The sequence below is a fragment of the Neomonachus schauinslandi genome, chromosome 2 (genome assembly GCF_002201575.2).
Source record: "Neomonachus schauinslandi chromosome 2, ASM220157v2, whole genome shotgun sequence".
NCBI lineage: Eukaryota > Metazoa > Chordata > Mammalia > Carnivora > Phocidae > Neomonachus > Neomonachus schauinslandi.
In genome coordinates, this window is record NC_058404.1 from 26,136,380 (window position 1) to 26,158,089 (window position 21,710).

General features: G+C 45.5%; 1 protein-coding gene across 1 annotated transcript; it reads left to right on the top strand.

Annotated features, from left to right (window-relative positions):
• The first annotated feature begins 19,646 nt into the window (after nucleotides 1-19,646).
• On the top strand, nucleotides 19,647-21,411 carry CLDN23 (claudin 23). Its single transcript, XM_021694229.2, has one exon. It carries the CDS (start codon nucleotides 19,981-19,983, stop codon nucleotides 20,854-20,856), a length of 876 nt encoding a protein of 291 aa, XP_021549904.1. The 5' UTR covers nucleotides 19,647-19,980; the 3' UTR covers nucleotides 20,857-21,411.
• The last annotated feature ends 299 nt before the right edge of the window (nucleotides 21,412-21,710 follow it).

The following is a 21,710-nucleotide window of genomic DNA, read 5'->3' on the forward strand; positions in this document are numbered from 1 at the left end:
CAGCAAATGCTACCGTTATATAAGACCCGAATTATTTCCGCTAAACCCTGTCACCTCCCATCAAAATAGAAAAAAGCAAAGGTTAAGAACCTCTGTTTTCCTGCTCAACACAATGACCCAGTTGAATGCCAAGCAGTATAAATGGCTATATTTTTTATCTTCCTGTTATTTGTTTACTTGGAATCATTCATTAAATACAGAAAGGTTTTGGTCACATTTTAATCACTATCCCGTGTTTGCCTTGATCAAGCCTAAATTTGGTTTCCAAGCTGGCAGTCCTCCTTCCAGCTTCACCTCTCAAATCTTTTGTGGGAAACGACACAAATTTTGAAGGCATCAAAAAGTTTCTTGTTATATTGCTCTTTTAATTCTTAAAAGTAGTAATCTTAGTTATCCTCGAGATTTTAAGGCTTACCAAGGCTTGCAAAGTCAAATGTCATCTTTAGCCATGAACAGATTTCCCTCATAAGGCATAAAATCAATTGCTTATTTTGCTGAGATTAATATTTATTTGTTTGTTTGTTTGCATAGTATCCACTGTGTACCAGGTATGGTGTTAGATGCGGCTGGAGGCAGACACGAAGGGAGCGCCCATTGCCCTGTACGACTGGCTACCTTGCGTCTCGGTAACGCTAGCAGAGACGGGGTGCGCTCGCCGGGAGCCGCCCTGCGCAACTTGCACTTGAAGAGCGATTCCGACCAACGTCCATTTTGCAGGCTCTGTAAGAAGCAGAATAGGGGGAGCCGGGGTGGCTGGCACCGTGTTTCTGATGTACCTCACGTATTCCTTTTCTTTTCTTTAAGATTTTATTTATGTATTTGTCAGAGAGAGGGCACAAGCCCGGGGGCAGGCAGGCAGAGGGCGAGCGAGAATCGGGCTCCGCGCTGAGCAGGGAGCCCGATGCGGGGCTCAATCCCAGGACCCCGGGATCATGACCTGAGCCGAAGGCAGACACCTCACCCACTGAGCCACCCAGGCGCCCCTTTCTGATGTATTTCCATGGCACCCTGGCATCCCTTGCTCCTTTCTTTGTCTCTGCTCTGTCCTGAATATTTTTTTTCTTTCTATCAGCTCAAGTCAAGTGGTCCACATTTATAAAGTGAAGATTCTAGGAGGCATAACCAACATAATTCAGAGCGAGCAATGGGAGGAAATCCCTTGTGTCTTGGTGGACAATCAGAATGCTGGATGCCTGGTGCTGGCACAGACTGCCAGGAGAAGGCAGCCTTCAGAGACAACCTGAGATGTCTCCACAAAAGTGCCCTGTTTGGGGATTCTGCTTCTGGGTGGCCTGGAAACGTAACTGAGTGTTGCTATGGGTTGTGTTGTGTCCCCTCACCCCCACCACCAAAGATATGTGGAAGTCTTAAACCCCAGTATCTCAAAATGTGACCTTATTTAGAAATAGGGTCCTTGCAGATGTAATTCACTACATGAAGATGAAGTCAGACTGGAGTAGGATGGGCCCTGAATGCAATATGACTGGTATCCTTCTAAAAGGAGGGAAATTTGGACACAGACACACAGGGAGAAGGCCACATGATGATGAAGTCATGCAGCCACAAGCCAGGGAGCTCTGGGCTGGGGCCACCAGAAGCTGGAAGATGCAAGGAAGAAGCCTTTGCTCAACTTCAGAGAAAGCATAGTCTTGCCAACACCTTGCTTTCCGACTTCTGGCCTCCAGAACTGTCAGAGAATACCTTCCTGTTGTTTTAAGGCACCGATTTGTATTACTTTGCTACGGCAGCCCTAGGAAACTAATGGAGGTGTGAACTGAAAACTAAACAAACTCCAAATGCCAACATCGCCCAAGAGCAATACAAGAAGGAAAGGGGAGGGGGAGTTCATAAGCTCGCTTCACAATATCCTTGCATTCCTTATTCTAGGCAGATATTCATAATAACACTTCTTTTCCACTTATTTACTAGTTTACTTATTTAATATTTACTAGTTCAGATGGGTAAATGGACTTTTGCAGTTGTGGGGTATACCGAGCCTTTGCTCCAAACTCTGGGAACCAAAAAGGACACATGTGGAGTCCAAGGGGCTTTGGTTTTTGTAAGAAATAAAACTCGAGGGGCGCCTGGGTGGCTCAGTCAGTGAAGCATCTGCCTTCGGTTCAGGTCATGATCCCGGTGTCCTGGGATCGAGCCCTGCATCAGGCTCCTTGCTCAGAGGGGAGTTTGCTTCTCCCTCTGCCTGCCCCTTCCCCTGCTTGTGCTCTCTCTCTCTCTCTCTCTCTGACAAATAAATAAATAAAATCTTTAAAAAATAATAAGAAAAAAACAAAACAAAAACTCGAGCTATCCTGAACCATACAACAGATTGAGTCTGACATGCTTCTAAAGCTGTCTTTTAGAACACAGCTTTCTATTCCAGCATAAAAATGCGGAATGACAAACTCAAGTCCTGATTTCTCTCAGTGGATTGTTTTTTCCACTTTGTCTCGTGTAGCCTGGAGGCAGGGGACGGGTGATGGTAGCAGAACAGGTTCTACAGCCATGTCTGGCATCTATTATTCTCCAGCTTCGAAGACTGCCAAATACATGGGGGATTCGGAAATGTCACATTTAACCTCACATTACAAAAGCATAAAATGAGTTGGTGTGAGCTCAGGATTTTGCACCATGCTGGCACACTGAAGTCGCCCAGAAAATGCAAGCCATTATTGTTTCGTCATGAAAGATACATAAGCTCAATTTCATACTCGGCAGAACAGTTGCTGAAGGTCGCCAAAGTCTTGAACCGTACCCATAATCGGAAATTCCACTTCCGGAATAATAAAGTTTTCCTGTATCCCACTGTTTCAAGGCTCAATGAATGGGGATGAAAATGCTATCAATCTGAGCTTCCCAATGCTTCAAGGAGACATTTAGAGAAGGACAGAGTAGGCGGTAGTTGACCAACCCTGCAGGGCACAGACCGGAAAGACGTCCCAGTGTCTATTACTTCCCGCTGTATGGGAAGATGGGAAAAGAATATTGAGAGAGGAAACACAAGCAGATAAATATGAGCTATAGGTATAAAGGTAAAAACAGAGTGTGGAAGGTAGGAGAGCTGACAGCTCTATACTCTTCAAAAAAAAAGTATTGTTATGATAGTCACTTTTATTTTCAAGTGGGTTGACCTGTATTGTATTCAGTTTCACTCTAAATATTAGAACAGTCCATTTCAGCCAATGGTATATATTCATCTATCAATGGGCACTTGGGCTGCTTCCATAATTTTGCTTATATAAATAATGCTGCTATAAACATGGGGGTACATGTAACCCTTTGAGTTAGTGTTTTTGTATTCTTTGGTAAATGCCCAGGAGTGTGATTACTGGATTGTAGGGTGGTTCTATTTTTAACTTTCTGGGGAACCTCCATACTGTTTTCCAGGGTGGCCGCACGAGTTTGCATCCCCACCAACAGTGCAAGAGGGTTCTTTTTTCTCCACATCCTCACCAAAACTTGTTGTTTCTTGGGGTTTTTTTTTATTTTAGCCATTCTGACAAGTGTGAGGTGATATCTCATTATGGTTTTGGTTTGCATTTCCCTGATGATGAGTGATGTTGAGCATATAGAATCTGTTCAGTTTTTTTTTTAACTTCCAAAGTATCCAAAGGCAAATTCACCCACACTCACATCCACAAGCCCTAGCCCTCTTCCTTCGCCAACACCTAAGAGTTGCGAGTCCTTATCTTAACTCTTGGACCTGGTTTTCACCATTCATCCAGACACCAGGCTAAACACCACCCCCCACCTTTCCCTCACCACGTTAATTTTGCTTTTCTCTTCTCCAGTACAATTGCTTCTGTCCAAGTCTGACATCTGTCACCTGAAGCATTACAATAAACAGCCTCCTAGCCAGTCTCCCTGCCTCCCACTTCTCTCTGTTCTGCTCAAGAGATGGCTCAAAACCAAGTCAGAACATGGCGGTGCCTTGCTTTACAACTGCGGCACTTCTCTTGTCTGCGGAATGAGGGCGCTCCTGAGCAGGGCAAGTTCTTTCAGAGCACGCGCGGTGGCCGCCAGCTGGTGCTGCCGGTGCAGCCGGCCATGAGCTTGCACATGCACACATTTATACAAACACACATTTGCTGATTATCAAGAACCACTCCGTGGTTTTGCTTCTATAGGTTCCTCTGCCTGACCCCCTTTCCCCTTTATCAGCCTGGTGAAGTCTCATCTCCCAAGGACCAGTTCACCCTGTGTCCTCCCGCTGGCTTTCCTCAAGCCACCCCCTGCCCCCTCCCATCCAGGAAAGGGGTCACCGCCCTGTGTGATAGGTGGGCATTGTTCCTCCTGAGGATCCCGCCCAATACCTGGCAGAATCAACGTGTGCGCCCAGGATGGTGGGGACAGAGGGTGGATGATGCCACTCAAGAAAATCAAAGCAACAAGAGGACATCGTTTTAAAGTGACAAATATGGAAGCAAACTAAATGAAAAGGCAAGAGTCACTGAAACGAGAAGAATGAAGCATGTGTGACAATGTGTCCATACTTTTAACTCACAAAATGAGATGACATGATTCTTTATTTTCAAGTGGCTTGGTGTGACATTTTGTCCAAGTTTACTTTAAGCACTGGAATAGTACAATGCAGCCTTTAAAAAAAAAGAGCCATTTATTTCCACATTCACCAGGAACAAGTAATTTGGCAGGTGCTCAGAAAAGATTCTGATTTCCTTAACAGTGTCAACAGCGCAACTTGTAAATAAGGATGGGGGTGAGTCAAGATAAAAACAATATTTGACATATATTTTCCCTCTTATCTACAGGGATAAACAGATTAGCTAGACTACAGACTGGAATTTTAAAACTCCCAGGAAACACATTTCCTTAGTTACATAATGAGACAATGAGAAACATTTGAGTCTGGGCCACATCCCAAAAAATGATATTCAGATACATTGCATCAGGAAGTTCAAGGGCATGCTTTGATGACAAAGGGGAGTGTGCTGAAACAGATCAGGGTGAATTCAGAAGGTCTCATCTTCCATCTTCTGCCCAGAAGGAAATCAATCCATTCATTTCAGAAATGCAGATTATCTCCAGAAGGCGAGAAAAAAAGAATTTGACTATTGGGTCGCCCAGTGATCCCTTAACGACAACACTGCGGTTGGACAGTTGGCCCGGGGCGGAGAGTAGCACGAAATGGTGGCTCCAGTATCAAGAAGAAGATCGACTGGTTTTCCTTCTATGTCCAAAAGTCCCTGAGGCTCTGGGCTCCCTATGGTGAGCTGTTGTGGAAGAACCACCACATAGAGCCCCGGGCCCCACCAGTCCCAATTAGGGGCGCCGGCCACCTGAGCCCTCGCAGGTTGAGGTCCCCAAGGGCCTCCAGATGTCCAGTGTCCCCCTCCACAAGCAGGACGGGGTTACTGTGCCTTGGTTTTTGCCACTGGGGGCATTCGCACTTTGAGTGTCCTGGGCGGCCACGGAGGCCAGAGCCTTGGGAGGCTGGGCTGGCAATGCAAGGCTGCAACCAAAGTCTCAACCTTCCCCCTTAGCTTCTCTTCCTCACTCTCCCCTCAGTCCCAACTGTAAAAAACCTCCTGGCAGCTCGTTAGAGCATTTCTTGGGTCCCCTCGGGGCCAACAGGCAACTTTTGCAGTTTTTTCCAAGTATCTGGGGCCAACTGCATCTTTGAGAATGATCTTGGCCTCGGGAGAACCTGGGGAGATCGCTGTGTATTTAATGAGAGCCTCTCTCAATCTTTCTAGGAAAACCATTGGCGTTTTCTTCCTGAGTTTGAGTGGACAGTTAGCATGTTTACCAACAGACGCAGATATCCTTTACCAGAGACTTTGAAAGCTTTCTTAACAATTGCCCATGAAAACTTGGAGACAGACGAGATTAACCACCATTTTTTACCAACAGACCCAAATATCCTTTAAAGGCGCAAACCTGTGTCCGGTAATCAATGCTTTAGCACTTTATCCTATTTGCAAAAGACCTAGATGTAATCCCATTGATCATCCAAGCAAAACTTTCTTAACAATTACCCAAGAAAACTTTGAGATAAACAAGATTAACTGCAGTTTTTTTTAAGATTTTATTTATTTATTTATTTTAAAGATTTTATTTATTTATTTGAGAGAGAGAATGAGAGAGAGAGAGAGCACATGAGAGGGGGGAGGGTCAGAGGGAGAAGCAGACTCCCTGCCGAGCAGAGAGCCCGATGTGGGACTCAATCCCGGGACTCCAGGATCATGACCTGAGCCGAAGGCAGTCGCTCAACCAACTGAGCCACCCAGGCGCCCAAGATTTTATTTATTTATTTGACACAGAGAGAGAGAGAGCACAAGCAGCGGGAGTGGCAGAGTGAGAGGGAGAAGGAGACTCCCCTCTGAGCAGGGAGCCTGATGCCGGGTTCGATCCCTGAGCCGAAGGCAGACGCTTAACTGACTGAGCCACCCAGACACCCAGATTAACTGCCATTTTAACGTGAGTTTATTTGACCTTCAGCAAACCTAGATAGAATCATTCCCAGTTCTAAACCTCATCAGCTTGGACAATTGAACAGACACTTTGGTTTTTTCCACCAAAGTGGAAATATGCAGTCCATGTCAGGCTGGAGAAGACAGGGAATTTTCCCAAAACAAAGGGAGTTTCAGGAGTTTTGTGGCTTTTTGTTTTTTGTTTTTTGCTTCCATCTTCCAACACATCTACCCTCAAATTTAGGCTGTTATCTAATTTCATTGCTTAGACCTTCCAGGTCAGTATGGAAAACCAGCTCTGAATTTATTGGGAATTTACCGCTTTTCTGTTGGCTACTGACTTAAGTACATATTCTTTACCGCTGAGGGAAATCTCTCTTTTTATTTCACTGAGGGTTTTTGTTGTTAATTGTTTTAGTTATAGTAATACATATTGAATGTGAACAACAACAACAAAAGAATCTTTTAGGATGATTATTTCTTTGGGTTCATTAATACGATGGATTGTATTAGTAGATGCCCTGCTGTTGAGCGTTCATTCCGTTTCTTATCCAGGGCCTCCCTCCCCGCCCCTCGCCCTCTGCTGCCAGGGATGTGGGCGGGGCTGGGAGGGGTGACTGCTCTGCATCTGGACTATGGATTAATCTCAGCCTTCCGGTCCCACTTCTCCCCCTTCCTCCTCTGTTAACGGCCACATCTGTGCTGCCCCAAAGCACAGGGGCGACTAGCCCCACGAAGTTATTGAGCACTTGGAATGGTACGTTCTGAGCTGAGCTGTGCCGTAAGTGTAAAACACATTAGATTTTGAAGGCTTAGCACAAAAAAAAAAAGTAAACTCTCCCATTAATAATGTTTATATTGAGTACATGTTGAAATGATACTATTTTGAATATATTGGGCTAAATAAAATATGATATTAAGATTAATTTCACTTGTTTCTGTTTACTTCTTTTTAATGTGGCTACTAAAACATTCAAAATTACTTTTACATATATAGATTCCTGTATGCATAGGTAATTACACATACCTCTACTGTACCACACCAATCCAGATGAAGGCTACTCTTCGGTTATAAATACTTCCAAGATATTTTGATAGTCTTATTCAAAGATAATTGGATGTACCTGTGATTGATGGTTGCAGGACTGGCCCCAATTTGTTCTCATCTCTCTCTCTCTCCACACCCTGGGTAATCCCTTCCCACGCTCACTCTGGCCTTGGCCGTGCGACTTGGGAAAAGTGAGCAGAGCCTTGCAGAGAGCTGGTGCATTAAGGGCCACCCTCTCACCTGGAACCAGACTTGAAGTATCCCTGGCAGCCTCCCAGAGGCCGAGAGACCCTAAGGAGACGCCAGGCTGTGTGGGCATCTCAGCTGTCCCAGCAGAGCCTAGCCCCCAGCCCCAACGTCAGCAGGCAAGCCCGGCAGAAGGATCACCCAGCCAAGCCACAGAATCAAAAGAAATCATAAACTGTCGTTGTTTTAAGCCCTGGAATTTTGATATAATTTTTATGCAGCAAAGGCCAACCGATTCGGTACTTTCAGTCTTGAAGATAGAAAGCATGCTGTAGGTATCGGATTAGTCATAATTCAGTTTAATTATATGTAAATGTAAACCACATTATCAGATTCTCGATAGTATCTTACGATGGGTTTTAAAGTAACCATATCGGTCACCACGGATGTCATTTCTTACCAATGTCCTCCCTTACTTTTACCTGCCTTATCATGCAGTTCAAAACTCACATACTTTATAGATCTCTCTCTCAGGAAACTTCCTCTTCTCCTAACCATTTATAGATAAGCACGCTTGCCTCCAAGACGTGACTCTCATTGCCCCTACAATAAGCAACTTTTTCCAGGTGATGTGACTAACGAGTAGCGCAGCCAGGTTTCTGAATCCTCGGTCCTTACTTCTCTTGGGAGTCTTCCAGCTGACTCATCCTCCACAGCCAGCCTCCTCCCAATGGGATCGGCAGGGGTTCCCCCAGCAAAAGAGGGAGCACATCTTCCAATTAATTAAATCTGTTATTTATAGCAGAGCCAGCAGCCAAGTAACACCATGACTAGAATTGTTTATGAATTGCACTCTAGTAAAATCAATTGCCCAAGAAATTTAAAACATATTTATTTTATTTAAAGATTTTATTTATTTATTTGAGAGAGAGCACAAGCCAGGGGAAGGGGCAAAGGGAGAGGGAGAAGCAGACTCCCCGCTGAGCAGGGAGCCCAATCCGGGACTCGATCCAGGGACTCCAGGATCATGACCTGAGCCGAAGGCAGACACTTAACCGACTGAGCCACCCAGGCGCCCCAGAAAGTTTCCAATTCTGATGTGGTCACTTTCTTTTGATTCACTGTCTTCCTCGTTATACCGACGATATTTTGTATATCCTCAACGAAGTGTTATTCCAATTTAGAATTTACACGTGTATTGTCCAATTATATATAAGCATTCTACTTTCAGAAATGTTCTACTACATTTTCAGTGACTGAGAGAAAATATTTTCAATCAGCTTTAGAGTTCTGTATCAACACTGGCCAGAACCAACTTCTAAGATTTTTATGTATCCCCTTCTGCAAAATGAACTGAATTTTTAAAGTATGCAGGTTTTCTTTTTTTTTTTTAAAGATTTTATTTATTTATTTGAGACAGAGAGAATGAGAGAGAGCACATGAGAGGGGGGAGGGTCAGAGGGAGAAGCAGACCCCCCGCTGAGCAGGGAGCCCGATGCGGGACTCCATCCAGGTACTCCAGGATCATGACCTGAGCCGAAGGCAGTCGCTTAACCAACTGAGCCACCCAGGCACCCAGTATGCAGGTTTTCAACACTTGAATTTGCTTTACGGAATGAATAACTGAAATCTGAAGATAAATGGAACAAGAGCTAAGGATTCAGGTTGTTGTTAATGCTACATTGGTTTGTAGACTGGACACACTGGTTTTAATGCCACAGCGTCCCATGCTGGCTCTTTAGCTTATATCCCATAGCTACAGAAAACTAGATATACCTAAATATTGCCTTTTATTTCAAGTCACTACCACATCATCAACATGAACACACAACTCTCTGCTATGCCCTTGAGACTTACAGGTTCCCATCTTTGTTATATTTTGGAAACATTATAAAGGTTAACTCATTCACCTTTATAACAATCTGGTTGAGCAGAGGCTAATTGCTCCGTTTTATAAGGTAAGATTCTGGGCATCGAACTTGCCCAAAGGCAACCAAAGCGTGGCAGCGCCGGACTTAACTCTCACATCAGTTCAGCGTCAAAGCAGAAGTTAAATACCTTCACTCCATAGACCTGAAGTCACTTCTCTCTGCACCTCTGAGTCCACATCAGGAAAATAAAGAGGCTGGAATGCCCTGAAGGTCCTGCCAGCCCCAACATGTGTTTCCTTGGACACACCCTGGTAGGCTTGCCCCTTTCTCTGTTGCTGGGTTTTGTCTGGGGGGTCTTTCTGATGTAGAACAGGGTCAGGAACTGAAGTGCGTCTGGTCAGTCATTAACATTACGTGCAGTTATTGATCCAGGGGAACCGAAAACTGATAAAATGCCTGGCTGATGGCATCCAGCTCCGCAAACAACTGACGAGTTTTACGAGTTTAACAGGTTCTGTTTGGAATTGCTTCTACAACGTGGAGGTGGAGAAGAATGCTGGGCTGGCAAGAAAGGGGTCTTTCTCAAAAGCTCTGGCTGAGAAATGGCACTCTGGTATGGCATTCCTTTGCCAGCTACTAGACTAACCAAACCCCACACCAACTGGAAAGGGAGTAATAACACATTTCGGCAGGTTTCTCGGTGATATGCTGGTGAAATCTCTATCCAGATATCAGGGATATAAAACCCCTCTGTTTCTCATACTCAAGTTGTTTCAGTGAAATTCCCCCCAGTCTCTGTCTGTTAATGTGAAACGTAATTGTGAACAGGAACAAGACAGGGCAAAGAACTTTCCAGCGCAGTCTACACTGCAGTCTCCTCTTAGCGATGAGGAGCAGGGATTGAAAATGTGCAACTGTCCAGACAAGGGGGATTACCTTTGCTCTGAAAATAAGGAAGAAGACACATTTTCTTGTATTCCTTTTTCATTATCGAGTCCAAAGGATCCATCAAGCAAAACACCTGCTTGCTACATTTATTACCTTTTACTTTGTCCCGATAAATTAACATCCTATGGGATAGGGCAATAGTTCCCTTTAAAGGCACTATAGTTTTGATATCTTTAGGCTAAAACTGCCCCTTTAGTCTAATTTAAACTTCCTAATTGAAGTCTATGGACTAACAGTATACAGTTTCTGCCTGTTACTGGGTTCAATGCATTTCCCACAGGTATTCAGACATAGCATAATATGGTAAATACAACACTGAGTCATTCATAGAATTGTATTATCTGCTTAGCAACCACAGGAAAGTGTATTCAGAGTTCCAGGAAGAAAAGGAGAGAAATATGTTTCTTAATATTCATAAGTATAAGCACTCACCACAATTATGAACATATCATTAAAAATGCCTTTCCAAAAGAAGAAATAACATAAAAATGAGAAAATGGGATGTATGGTCATTCGGTTAGGAGTGAGTTGGACTGTGAGGTGGAGGGTTAGTCAGGCCAGGGTCCCCAACAAGAAAATATGGAGTCAGGACAGCTAAGATAAAACAGCACTAACATCCTGTTCTGCAGCTTAGACAGGACCCGCACTAACATTCTGCTTGCAGCCTTTGCAGAAATGACTTCTGCAAAATGTCCTAAAATAAGATAATTAACCTACAAAGCATTTGTCAATATCACGGACAAGGGGCAGTTAAGACATAAGCCCCCAGATGTAAAAAAAAAAAAAAGACCATCTGCACATTGACATTAACCTAATACGTAGACAGATATATGACCAAAGCCCGGTTTGCCATGACTCAGCACACCCTGATTGCTTAAGATATTGCCTTTTATTTCAAGTCACTACCACATCATCAACACGAACACACTACTCTGCTATGCCCTTGAGACTTACAGGTTCCCATCTTTATTATAGATTATAGATTTGTTGCTATGTAAACAGTGTTTCTATATTTATTAATATATTATAGATTATATATTTGTTGCTTTGTAAAGAGTGTTTCTATATCATGTATAAACATGAAAGATACCTGGAAATATAGAGAACAGCACCCAATTTTCTTCCTGAAATAAGTGCATATCATTTCTTGTGCATGCATTTCTGAGAACAAGTCAATGCCACATCACAATAGAATTCAGCTCTTTCACTTTTCACTTAAGACTAGGCCTAGTTGCCGCCAGGAAAGATGATCTCTTTCACAATTGTGAAAGAGATATTTGTGTCGTAAGAATATGGAACTTGACTTTCAAAGTCAGAAAAACGGGGGAACTTAACTGACCGTGAACTTTCAAAAGTTGTGTTTTTCAAATTTAAAAAAGTCTACAGGAAGGAAATTGTGAAAATTTAGAAAAGCTCAAAGAAAATGAAAAGCAACGTAAATCACACCACTTCAAGAACAGCTAACATTTTAGTATATCTCCTTCTAGTATCTTCCAATACCCACATACATCTTTTTAACATAATTGGTTTCATGATGCAATGCTATTTTATAATCTGTTTATTATAAAGGGTACTACAGTGAATATCCTTATAGCTGAAGTCCTCAGTTTATTTCCTTGGGGCAAATACCTAGAACGTTAATTGATAAATCAAAGAGACAGCACTTATCTAAGGCTTTAAAAAACAAACTGTAACATTACCTCTACAATAAATACACGATTTACTTTCCCTCCAGTAATGACTTTTTCTCCAACTCTAGCCAAAATTGGGTAGCATTTTCCCCCCTTAACATTTCCGGTTTAAGAAAACTGGTTCCCCCGTGTTTGGTTTTGGATTTATGTGAATGAAAGAGTCACTTAATTGATCACCTTTGAACAAGGCTTATTAGATGTTTATTTTCTTCTCTGTGCATTTTCTTTGCCCGTTTTTCACTCTTCTCTTAAGTAATACTATTGATTTGTCACATAGATATGAAATAGCAACTGATTTTCTGCCACAAAAACTAAAAAGATTTGCCCAAATTTTGAGGAATTATTAAATTTAAAATGTTAAGTTTCCATACAGTTAAGTCTATCAAATTTTTTCTCTATAATTGTCATCTCTGATGTTTTGCTTAGAAAGTCTTTCCTCGGGCGCCTGGGTGGCTCAGTTGGTTAAGCGACTGCCTTCGGCTCAGGTCATGATCCTGGAGTCCCGGGATCGAGTCCCGCATCGGGCTCCCTGCTCGGCGGGGAGTCTGCTTCTCCCTCTGACCCTCCCCCCTCTCATGTGCTCTCTGTCTTTCTCATTCTCTGTCTCAAATAAATAAATAAAATCTTAAAAAAAAAAAAAAGAACGAAAGTCTTTCCTCAGCCTATATATTCACCTCCCCCTCTTCTTCCTTCCTCTTCTCTCAGGATTCCTTTTTCTATGTAACTCTGCAGCCCACCTAGACATTTTTCCCTTTGTTTTTCTACATATTTTGTGATGCAGAGACTTACATTTTTTCTTCCCCCAAAGCTCGGCAGTTGCCACAACACTACTGAATTTTCATGCCTTTTTCTACAAGCCGAAATCCCACTTTATCATATTTATAAGTTTGTACATAAATGGGGTCTACTTTTTGGTCTTGACTATATTTTATTAAGCCACCTTCCTATTCCAGTGCGATTTTCACACTATTGAATTATTACTTACAGCTTCGTAGCACATTTAACAGCCAGAGTGTGCATGCCCTTTCCATTTCTGTTGTCTCCAGAAATTTCTTAGTGTATGTCACTCATTTATTTTTCCAAATGAACTTTGAAATTACCTATTTGATCCTAGCATGACTTTTTACTGGAATGGCATCGAATCTTCGCATTACTTTGGAAAGCATCACGATCATTAGTGTACTTGGTTTTTCCATTTAGCAGTTTGCCACGGTTACCATGGATGATAAATTTTTGGCACACACACGCGCACTCACGCACATCCACACAAAAACTTGTAAATAAAAAAATTCCATTCTTAAACTGAAAACTATCTCAGAGGCCTACAGGAACCTCGTCCGTGGCACGGCAAATATTTTTGATCTGCGGTGGACAGGGATGGACAGGGTTGGAGAGAAGCGAGTTCCATAAGGCAGCCGGGGCTGCCTTTCCCTACCCACACCATGCAGCCTCCTTTTTGCCCAGCAGCAGCCTGATGCTAAGGCAAGAAGGGTTTGAAGCCTTTATTTTTTAAAAAAAAGATTTTATTTATTTATTTGAGAGAGAGAGAGAGAGAGAGAATGAGCCGGGGGGAGAGAGAGAGGAAGAAGCAGGCTCCCTGCTGAGCAGGGAGCCCGATGCAGGGCTCGATCCCAGGACCCTGGGACCATGACCTGAGTCACATTTAACCAGCTGAGCCACCCAGGGGCCTGGGTTTGAAGTCTTTAGAAGGTAAAACTTAAGCAAGCTTTTTTTTTTTTTTTTTTAAGTGGCATGATACCTTCTGATATGTATGAGAGGGATGGCAAATAGGTTCTTGCTTTGGGTAGGCAATCACCATGCAGAATGAAATGGAATCAATTAGAAGTGATATGCCATCATAGAACCATTCTTCACAAAAGCCAAAAGGTGGAAACAACCCAGTGCCCATCGACAGATGACCGGATAAGCAAAATGTGGTATACACATACAATGAAATATTAGTCAGCTTTAAAAAGAAAGAAAATTCTGACAGATGCTACAACGTGGATGAACCTGAGGACATTATGCTAAGAGAAGTCAGTCATGAAAAGACAAATAGTTTATAATTCCACGTATATAAGTTGCACAGAGTAGTCAAATTCATAGATTTTTTTTTTTTTAAGATGTATGCTGTGGGGTGCCCGGGTGGCTCAGTTGGTTAACTGACTCTTGATTTTGGCTCGGGTCATGATCTCTGGGTGGTGGGATCGAGCCCCGCGTCGAGCTCGGCGCGCAGGGGGAGTCTCTCTTTCTCTCCCTCTGCCCCTCCCCCCTCTAAAATAAATAAATAAATCTTCTGTATGCTGTAACTTCCTTATGTGTTATTGTGTGGACATTTTACAAAACTTCTTTCATCAGTTTAGTACATGTTTACATATTGCGACGACCGAGTACTCACTATGAGCTAGGCACTCTTCTAGGTGCCGAAATACAGTCACAAACAAGACCAGCAAGGTCCCTAGTGTTTGGAACTTAACAAAGCTGTGGGAGAAACAGACTAGAAATAGGTCAATACATAATTAATAAAACAAAATTTTGGTAGTGGTAAGTTTCATAAAGAAAATAAATTAGGGTGATGTGATACCGAGCTGACTGGGTGCTCCTTTAACTGAGATATCAAAAGTTATTATTATTATTTTTTTATAGTATGAGGCACAAAGACTAGCAAAAGAGCTGTTGGGCTATTTGCCAACAAGGAAAGCTAATGCTATATTGAAGGGACTTTGTTCAATTCTAGCTGTTTTAATGCTGTTTTAAAAGAAAGAATGAAAAACAAAATGATTATAGTTTAATTTTTTATAATGTATTTTTTATTCTATAACCTACTGAATGTGCCATTGAAAGACTAACGACAGTGTTTAGGGCCAGTGTAAGGACCTTGCAGAGCAACTCTGAGGACACCTCACAAGAGCACACTGATGAGGTGGGCCCCTCAGGGCCTGCCGAAGTTTGTCGTGTGACTTCCAAGATAAAGTCAGTGCAGAAGACTGGAATTGTGTGCTAGGTGTTATCTCTGACCCAGCCTGTGAAGGCTAACAGGGGACCTAGCCTAAGTCCCTTTAGAATTAGTACCTGGGAGCTCACTCTTCATCTGGAAACCTAGGGCATTGTAAATAGATTCTTGTCTTACAATAGGACCCGCCTTCAGAAAAGAAAGCTATTATAGGGCCTGGGGATCAGCTTACACTGACAGGTACTAATCTTAGCAATAATTCATTCCTGCCGCACTATGATTCGTGCTTTGTTTCTCACTCAGCCTTACAATGAACTTGGAAGCCCATGGAACAAAGAGAGAGAGTGATGCAGGTCTACAATCAGGTGCCGCACTTAAGTGCAAACTTTTCTTTCTCTTACTACCATAGAAAGTTACCCCCACAGGGCTACCCTTCATTGTCAGAAATATATGGAGCTAGCCTATTTTTCATTGTTTTCTATGCTGATGAACACTAAGCGCTCATACAACAAACAAGCAAATTTGTTTACTGAGATGCAGTAACAACCTGTTTTGGCCAGGCAGTCATCTGTAAGAGAAGTCTGCGGATACTGTGGGGAAGAATGCAGGGCAGAAGGAGATATAATTGGGCTGTTGAGTGGCTACTGTGGCCAGGCCCTAAGATGGATTTCAGGGCAGAGCAGAACAAGACAAACATTACCCCTGCCCTCAAAGAATTTACAACCTAGCCAGACAACCAGGTAGTTCAAGTAACGAGAAATTGTGGCAGGTGCTATAGTAGAAGAGAGTGGATGGCAGGACACAACAGGAAAAGTTAACTCAATCCAGGAGATTGAAAAGCCCTCCCAGAGAAAATAGTATTTAAAGCAAAGATCTGAAGGGTGCCTTGGGGTCCGGAAAGGGCAGGCAGGACTCCAGGAAAAGAAACAGCAAACAGCATATGCAAAGATCTAAGGACGAAAGGGAGCTCAACGCTTTGAAAAAAAAATGAGAAAAAAATCCAGGTTTTGGGGGTAATGGTGTGGAAAAAGAGGTGGGCAGGAGTGGGTAGTTCGGGCTGGGATGTAGATGGCCTTAAAAGGGGTTAATGTAAGAGCGCCTGGGTGGCTCGGTTAAGCATCAGCCTCTTGATTTCAGCTCAGGTAATGATCTCAGGGTCTTGAGATTCAGTCCCAAGTCAGGATCCACACTGGGTGTGGAGCCTGCTTAAGATTCTCTCTCTCCCTCTGCCTCCCCCCCCCCCCCGCCCTCGCAGGTGCTCTCTCTCTCAAAAAAATTTTTTTTGAAGGCGGTGGTTAATGTAGGCACACGATTCAGTTTCAGTTTTACAATGGCAGTTCTGAGGGCCTGGGTGGCTAAGAGAAAGGAAGAGAGAGAAAGCGTGAGTGTAGGAAACCAGTTAGAAGCCTGTTTAAGGGGAAGATGGTAGAATGTCATGGGTTGAGGTAGAGGCAAAAGGGAAGAAGGAGATGTGCAAGGGCAGGAGACAGATTTAGGAGGCAGAACAGAGCAGATTCCCGTCCTCCTCCTAGGTCACACTGCCTGGGCTTCATTCATTCCACGCAGGACTTGACATGGGAAAAAGATTCAGATCCCATAAAGTCTTTACAAAATCTCTCTGCTGTTCTAAACAACAGTAAATTAGAGATAAGCTGTGAAATGCATTCAAAGGCAAAAGCGTCCTCTCAGAACTGAAGGGGATTTCTATTGTTTTTGGCTACACTGGCTTTGTGTCCCATACTTCCCTAAACCTAAGCATCCCCTGGGGGCCTGCAAACCCTCAAATTCCATCACACTGCCCTGGGGAATCCCATTGGGTGGGAATCTGTATTTTCCCTAAGTGGTAGCCCCAGCTGATCTTGAGTTCAGACAAATTAGGGGGCTGCCGGACCCGAGGAGACATGCCGATGGTCTCTTGTATGCCATCTACATTGTCTGAGTGCGCTCATACAAAATTCTAGAAAGTGCAAACCAATGTATACTGACAGAAAGCAGATCAATGGTTGCCTGGGGACCCTGGGGATAGGCAGGGAGAGAGGAGAGGGAGGATTACCAAGGGCAGAAAGAAACTTCTATAGGTAATGGGTGTGCTTACCGTCTTGATTATGGTGATCGGTTCGCAGGTGTTATGTATATATCAAAACTTAGAAAATTTAATGTGTGCACCACATTGTATGCCATTTATACCTCATTAAAAATATATACAGGTCAGTAACTTCCAATACTCAGTCTCAGAGAGTGTCTTAGATCGATTTCAGAACACATTCATCAACAACATATTAGCAAGCAGGTGCAAAAACAGTCTTTGGATCTGTTCCATAAATTTGGCGAAGTCTCAGTTCTCTCTGTCCATTGAGGTGCTCCAAGAGCATCTCTCAGGAAAATTCACTGGAAGCAATATTCTAGCAGCAGGATTAGCTAACCCTCGGGCTGGGGTCAAGAGAGATAGACTTCTCTGAAGCAGCGTCTAAACACAGGGTAACTTATAAATCAAGGCTGGGGCAGTATTCTTGCAGGTATTGGGTGTCTAGATTCTAACACCCTGTTCCTGGAGGGCCAAGAATGCCTTGCTGGTATTTCTAGCCAATCCACAAATCTCAGACAGGAATGACTTCGCCAGTGAAAGAGCATTAGTAACAGGTATTGTGTTCATTATCAAAGTCCCTGGTACTGATTGGAGACAAAGATGGCTGAAGCCTGTAGTTTCAGTTTCTGGAGTGTGACGTTTTGACTCAGGCTCTGAAATGTCACCTAATCACCCATACAGCAACTCAGAAGGTGGGAGCAAAATGTGCATCAAAGGATGAATGGATAAACAAAGCAAGGACATTCTGACACATGCTACAACATGGATGAAATTTGAGGACATTTTCTAAGTGAAATAAGCCTCATAAGTACTGTATGATTTCACTTATATGAAGTATCTCACGGACCCAAATTCACAGAGACAGAAAGTGGGATGGTAGTTGCCAGGGTTTGGAAGCATGAGGAGTGGTGGTTGGAATGGGGAGTTATTGGTCAATGGATAGAGTTTCAGTTTGGGAAGATATAAAAGTTCGAGAGATGGTGATGGTAGCACAACAGTATGAATGTGCTTAATGCCAATGGGCTGTATACTTAAATACGGTTAAGACAGAAAATTCCATGCCATGTTATTTGACCACAATTTTTTAAAAAAATGTTTTTAAAGACAAGGGTAGTGATTCCTATACCTGGTTATTATCCATTCTAGAATGTTTTATTTCAAATCAACACAACTTTGATTTTTAGAAACAGTTTTCAGCTTAACCAATTATAAAGGTAATACACTTCCATTGTAAAAAATATGGGAAAATGAGAAAAATATGAAGAATAATTTTTAGAAAAATGTTAAGATCATGACTCTCACACAAATATAAAATGAACATGTGTCAAAGATTGTATTTAACTCATTATTAATAAGGGAAGAGGTATGATGTTACAACCAGTTCAAAGAAGAATGCAAAGAACACATTTACAGGTAAACAGCTAAAAAATTTACAAATCAATGTCAAATTGGTCAGTATCCATTGGGCAATCATCATTTAGGTTCTACTGACTCAAGTTCATTTGCGTTTCCTTTTTTTTTTTAAGATTTATTTATTTATTTTAGGGAGAAAGAGGGGAGGATGTAAGGGGTAGGGGCAGAGGGAGAGGGAGAGAGTAAGTCCCCAGCAGACACCCCGCTGAGTGCAGAGCCCCAGGCTGGGCTTGATCCCACACCTGGAGATCACCACCCCAGGGCTCCGGAATCAAGAGTCAGAGGCCCAACCCACTGAGCCACCCAGGCGCCCCTCATCTGCATTTCTGTGAACAAAAGTCACTGGCCGTACTATAGGCTTTCTACAATTTACAGAGGTATAAAATAGCTCAAAGGCGATGACCAGACACGGGGACCCTATATGGTCAGATACAACTGAAAAGTGTGCCACACAGGACATCCAGTAACACCCTTCCCTCTTTTGGCCTCTTCAAAATTTTCCATGGGGCTAATGATGATGATGATGATGATAATAATAATAATTAATAATAAATCCTCTGGAACGCCTCATCCCAGAAAAACACTCCCTTCGATTCTTTCGAGTCGAACTGGCAGTGGAGTACGGAGCTTTCACTAAGCACGCTGAACCAGGTTTCTGAAGCAACCTAAGCGCAGCATCCCGGGACGCGCTACTCGACAGGGACCCGGGGCGCACACCTGCCCGGCGCATCCCCCGCGGCGCAGGGAGCAGCGCTGGCGCCGCCCACTCGGCCGCGAGTGGGGCGGACGTCGGACCCGCTGGGAGTGGAGCGGGGAGAGGCTGCCTGCGCCGGGCCGACGGGCGGGGACGGAAGAAACTCCGGCAGAAACTCAGATCCGCCGCGAAGCAGGGCACTTGCGCGGCCACCGAGCCAGGTGCGGCCGTCCGGGCGGCGCCGCCTCTTCCCTCCCCCTCCCCCCCGGTCCCCGCCCAGGGCCGGCCGGGGCCGCGGAGCCGCGCGAGGAGCAGGGGCGGGGCGACCTTTGCTCGGTCCCGGAGAGCCCCGGCGGCGCGGCGCGCTGTGGACGCCGCCCGGAGCCCGCCGCGCGCGCGAGCTTCCCCGCCGCCTCTCCGCTCGCATCCACCCCCCCACCCCCGCCCTTCCCAGCCGGGCGGGCTGGGCCGCGGCGGCCGTGTCCGGGCGCTCACGCCTCGGCCGGCGGTTTCGGTCAGACCCGGTTTCGACTGGGGACGGCGGGCCGGGCGGAAGGCCGGAGCGGCAGGGGACGCGCGGCGGAGTGGGGACGGTCCCGCGCCGACTTGGGCGAAGGCGGCAGGTGCGCGGTGAGGCGCGGGCGCGGGGCGCGGACCCCGGGATGCGGACGCCCGTGGTGATGACGCTGGGCATGGTGCTCGCGCCCTGCGGGCTGCTGCTCGACCTGACGGCCACGCTGGCGCCCGGCTGGCGGCTGGTGAAGGGCTTCCTCAACCAGCCGGTGGACGTGGAGCTGTACCAGGGCCTGTGGGACATGTGCCGCGAGCAGAGCAGCCGCGAGCGCCAGTGCAACCAGCCGGACCTGTGGGGCTACTTCGACGCCGAGCCCGTGCGCGTGGCGCGGGCACTCATGGTCACGTCGCTGGCCACCACGGCCCTGGGGCTGCTGCTGGCGTCGCTCGGCGTGCGCTGCTGGCAGGAGAAGCCGCGCTTCCCGCTGGCCGGCCTCTCGGGCGTCGTGCTCTTCGCCGCCGGCCTCCTCAGCCTCGTGCCGGTCTCCTGGTACAACCACTTCTTGGCCGACCGCACCGTCCTGCCCGCCGACGCCAGCCCGGTCACGGTGCACGTCAGCTACAGCCTGGTGCTGGGCTACCTGGGCAGCTGCTTGCTGCTGCTGGGCGGCTTCTCGCTGGCGCTCAGCTTGGCGCCCTGGTGCGAGGGGCGCTGCCGCCGCCGCCGCAAGGAGCCCCCCGGCAGCCCGCGCCGCAGCAGCATCAGCACGGTGCACGTCGACTGGCCCGAGCCCACGCTCCCGCCCGCCATCAAGTACTACAGCGACGGCCAGCACCGGCCGCGGCCCGCCGAGCTCGGCGCCGCCCGCAAGCCCAAGGCCGGCTTCCCCATGCCGCGGCCGCAGCCCCGCGCCTTCAGCAACCAGCTAGACGTGCTCCGCGGGGAGGACGCCCGCTCCCCCGGCGACTCCTTGGGCAGCACCGGGTCCTGCCACGCCTCGCTGCCCTGCGACTCCGACCTGTAGACGGCGCCCCCCCCCCCCGCCCCCGCCAGGCCTGCTCTGGGCCGGTGATGCGCGGACCAAGGACTCGCCCTACCGTGTCCAGCCTTGAACTTGCCTGTTACCTTGCGGCTGGAAAACACCTGACTCGGAGTCCGAACCCGGGACGCGTTCCTGTAACTGGTTTGGAGGGTGATCTTCCTTTCTTGTGGCTAAGCTAGACTTCTTGGACGATTAGGTCAGGTTGGGTTTGGTTTTCTGTCTGTAGAATTTAGTTTTCCTCCCCAGAGGGATGAGGATCCTCTTACGGAGTGACGGGCTTTTCATACTGGAAGCTGAAAGAGATCTAGAAAGGGCGCCTTTCATCGTGTTGACACGGGGCGAAAAGTCAAAATCAGCAAAAAGAGGCTCAGAAACCATGTTAACACCTTGAAACAGTATCCGGAAATGCCAGCGAACCTTATTACATCAATATAATGTTTTTTCCGTTGTATAATTTATTCTCCTGCAGGCTCTCAAGAGACCGATATACTGGCTATGTTTGATTGAAGCTCTTAAAATAAACGTAGAGCCATGCAAACACCAGCAGCTTCTGTGGCTTTTGTGGAATAACTTGATTAACTCTTATTTACATTTCTTCAAGTATACACAGGATTTATCTTTATTACTTATTTTCGATGTGAAAGTTGAGGTCACTGCCGTTTCTCTCCTAGAAACCAGGTGGGATTGAACAGACTAAACTCTATACTGCTCTATTCCTTGGCTACCTCACACTGGACATAGAGGACCATAAATTAAATATTTGGTACAGAATGGAACCTGTAAATCACATTAGGTTAAAGAACATGGGCATATATCTCTTACTTATAAATAAAAGC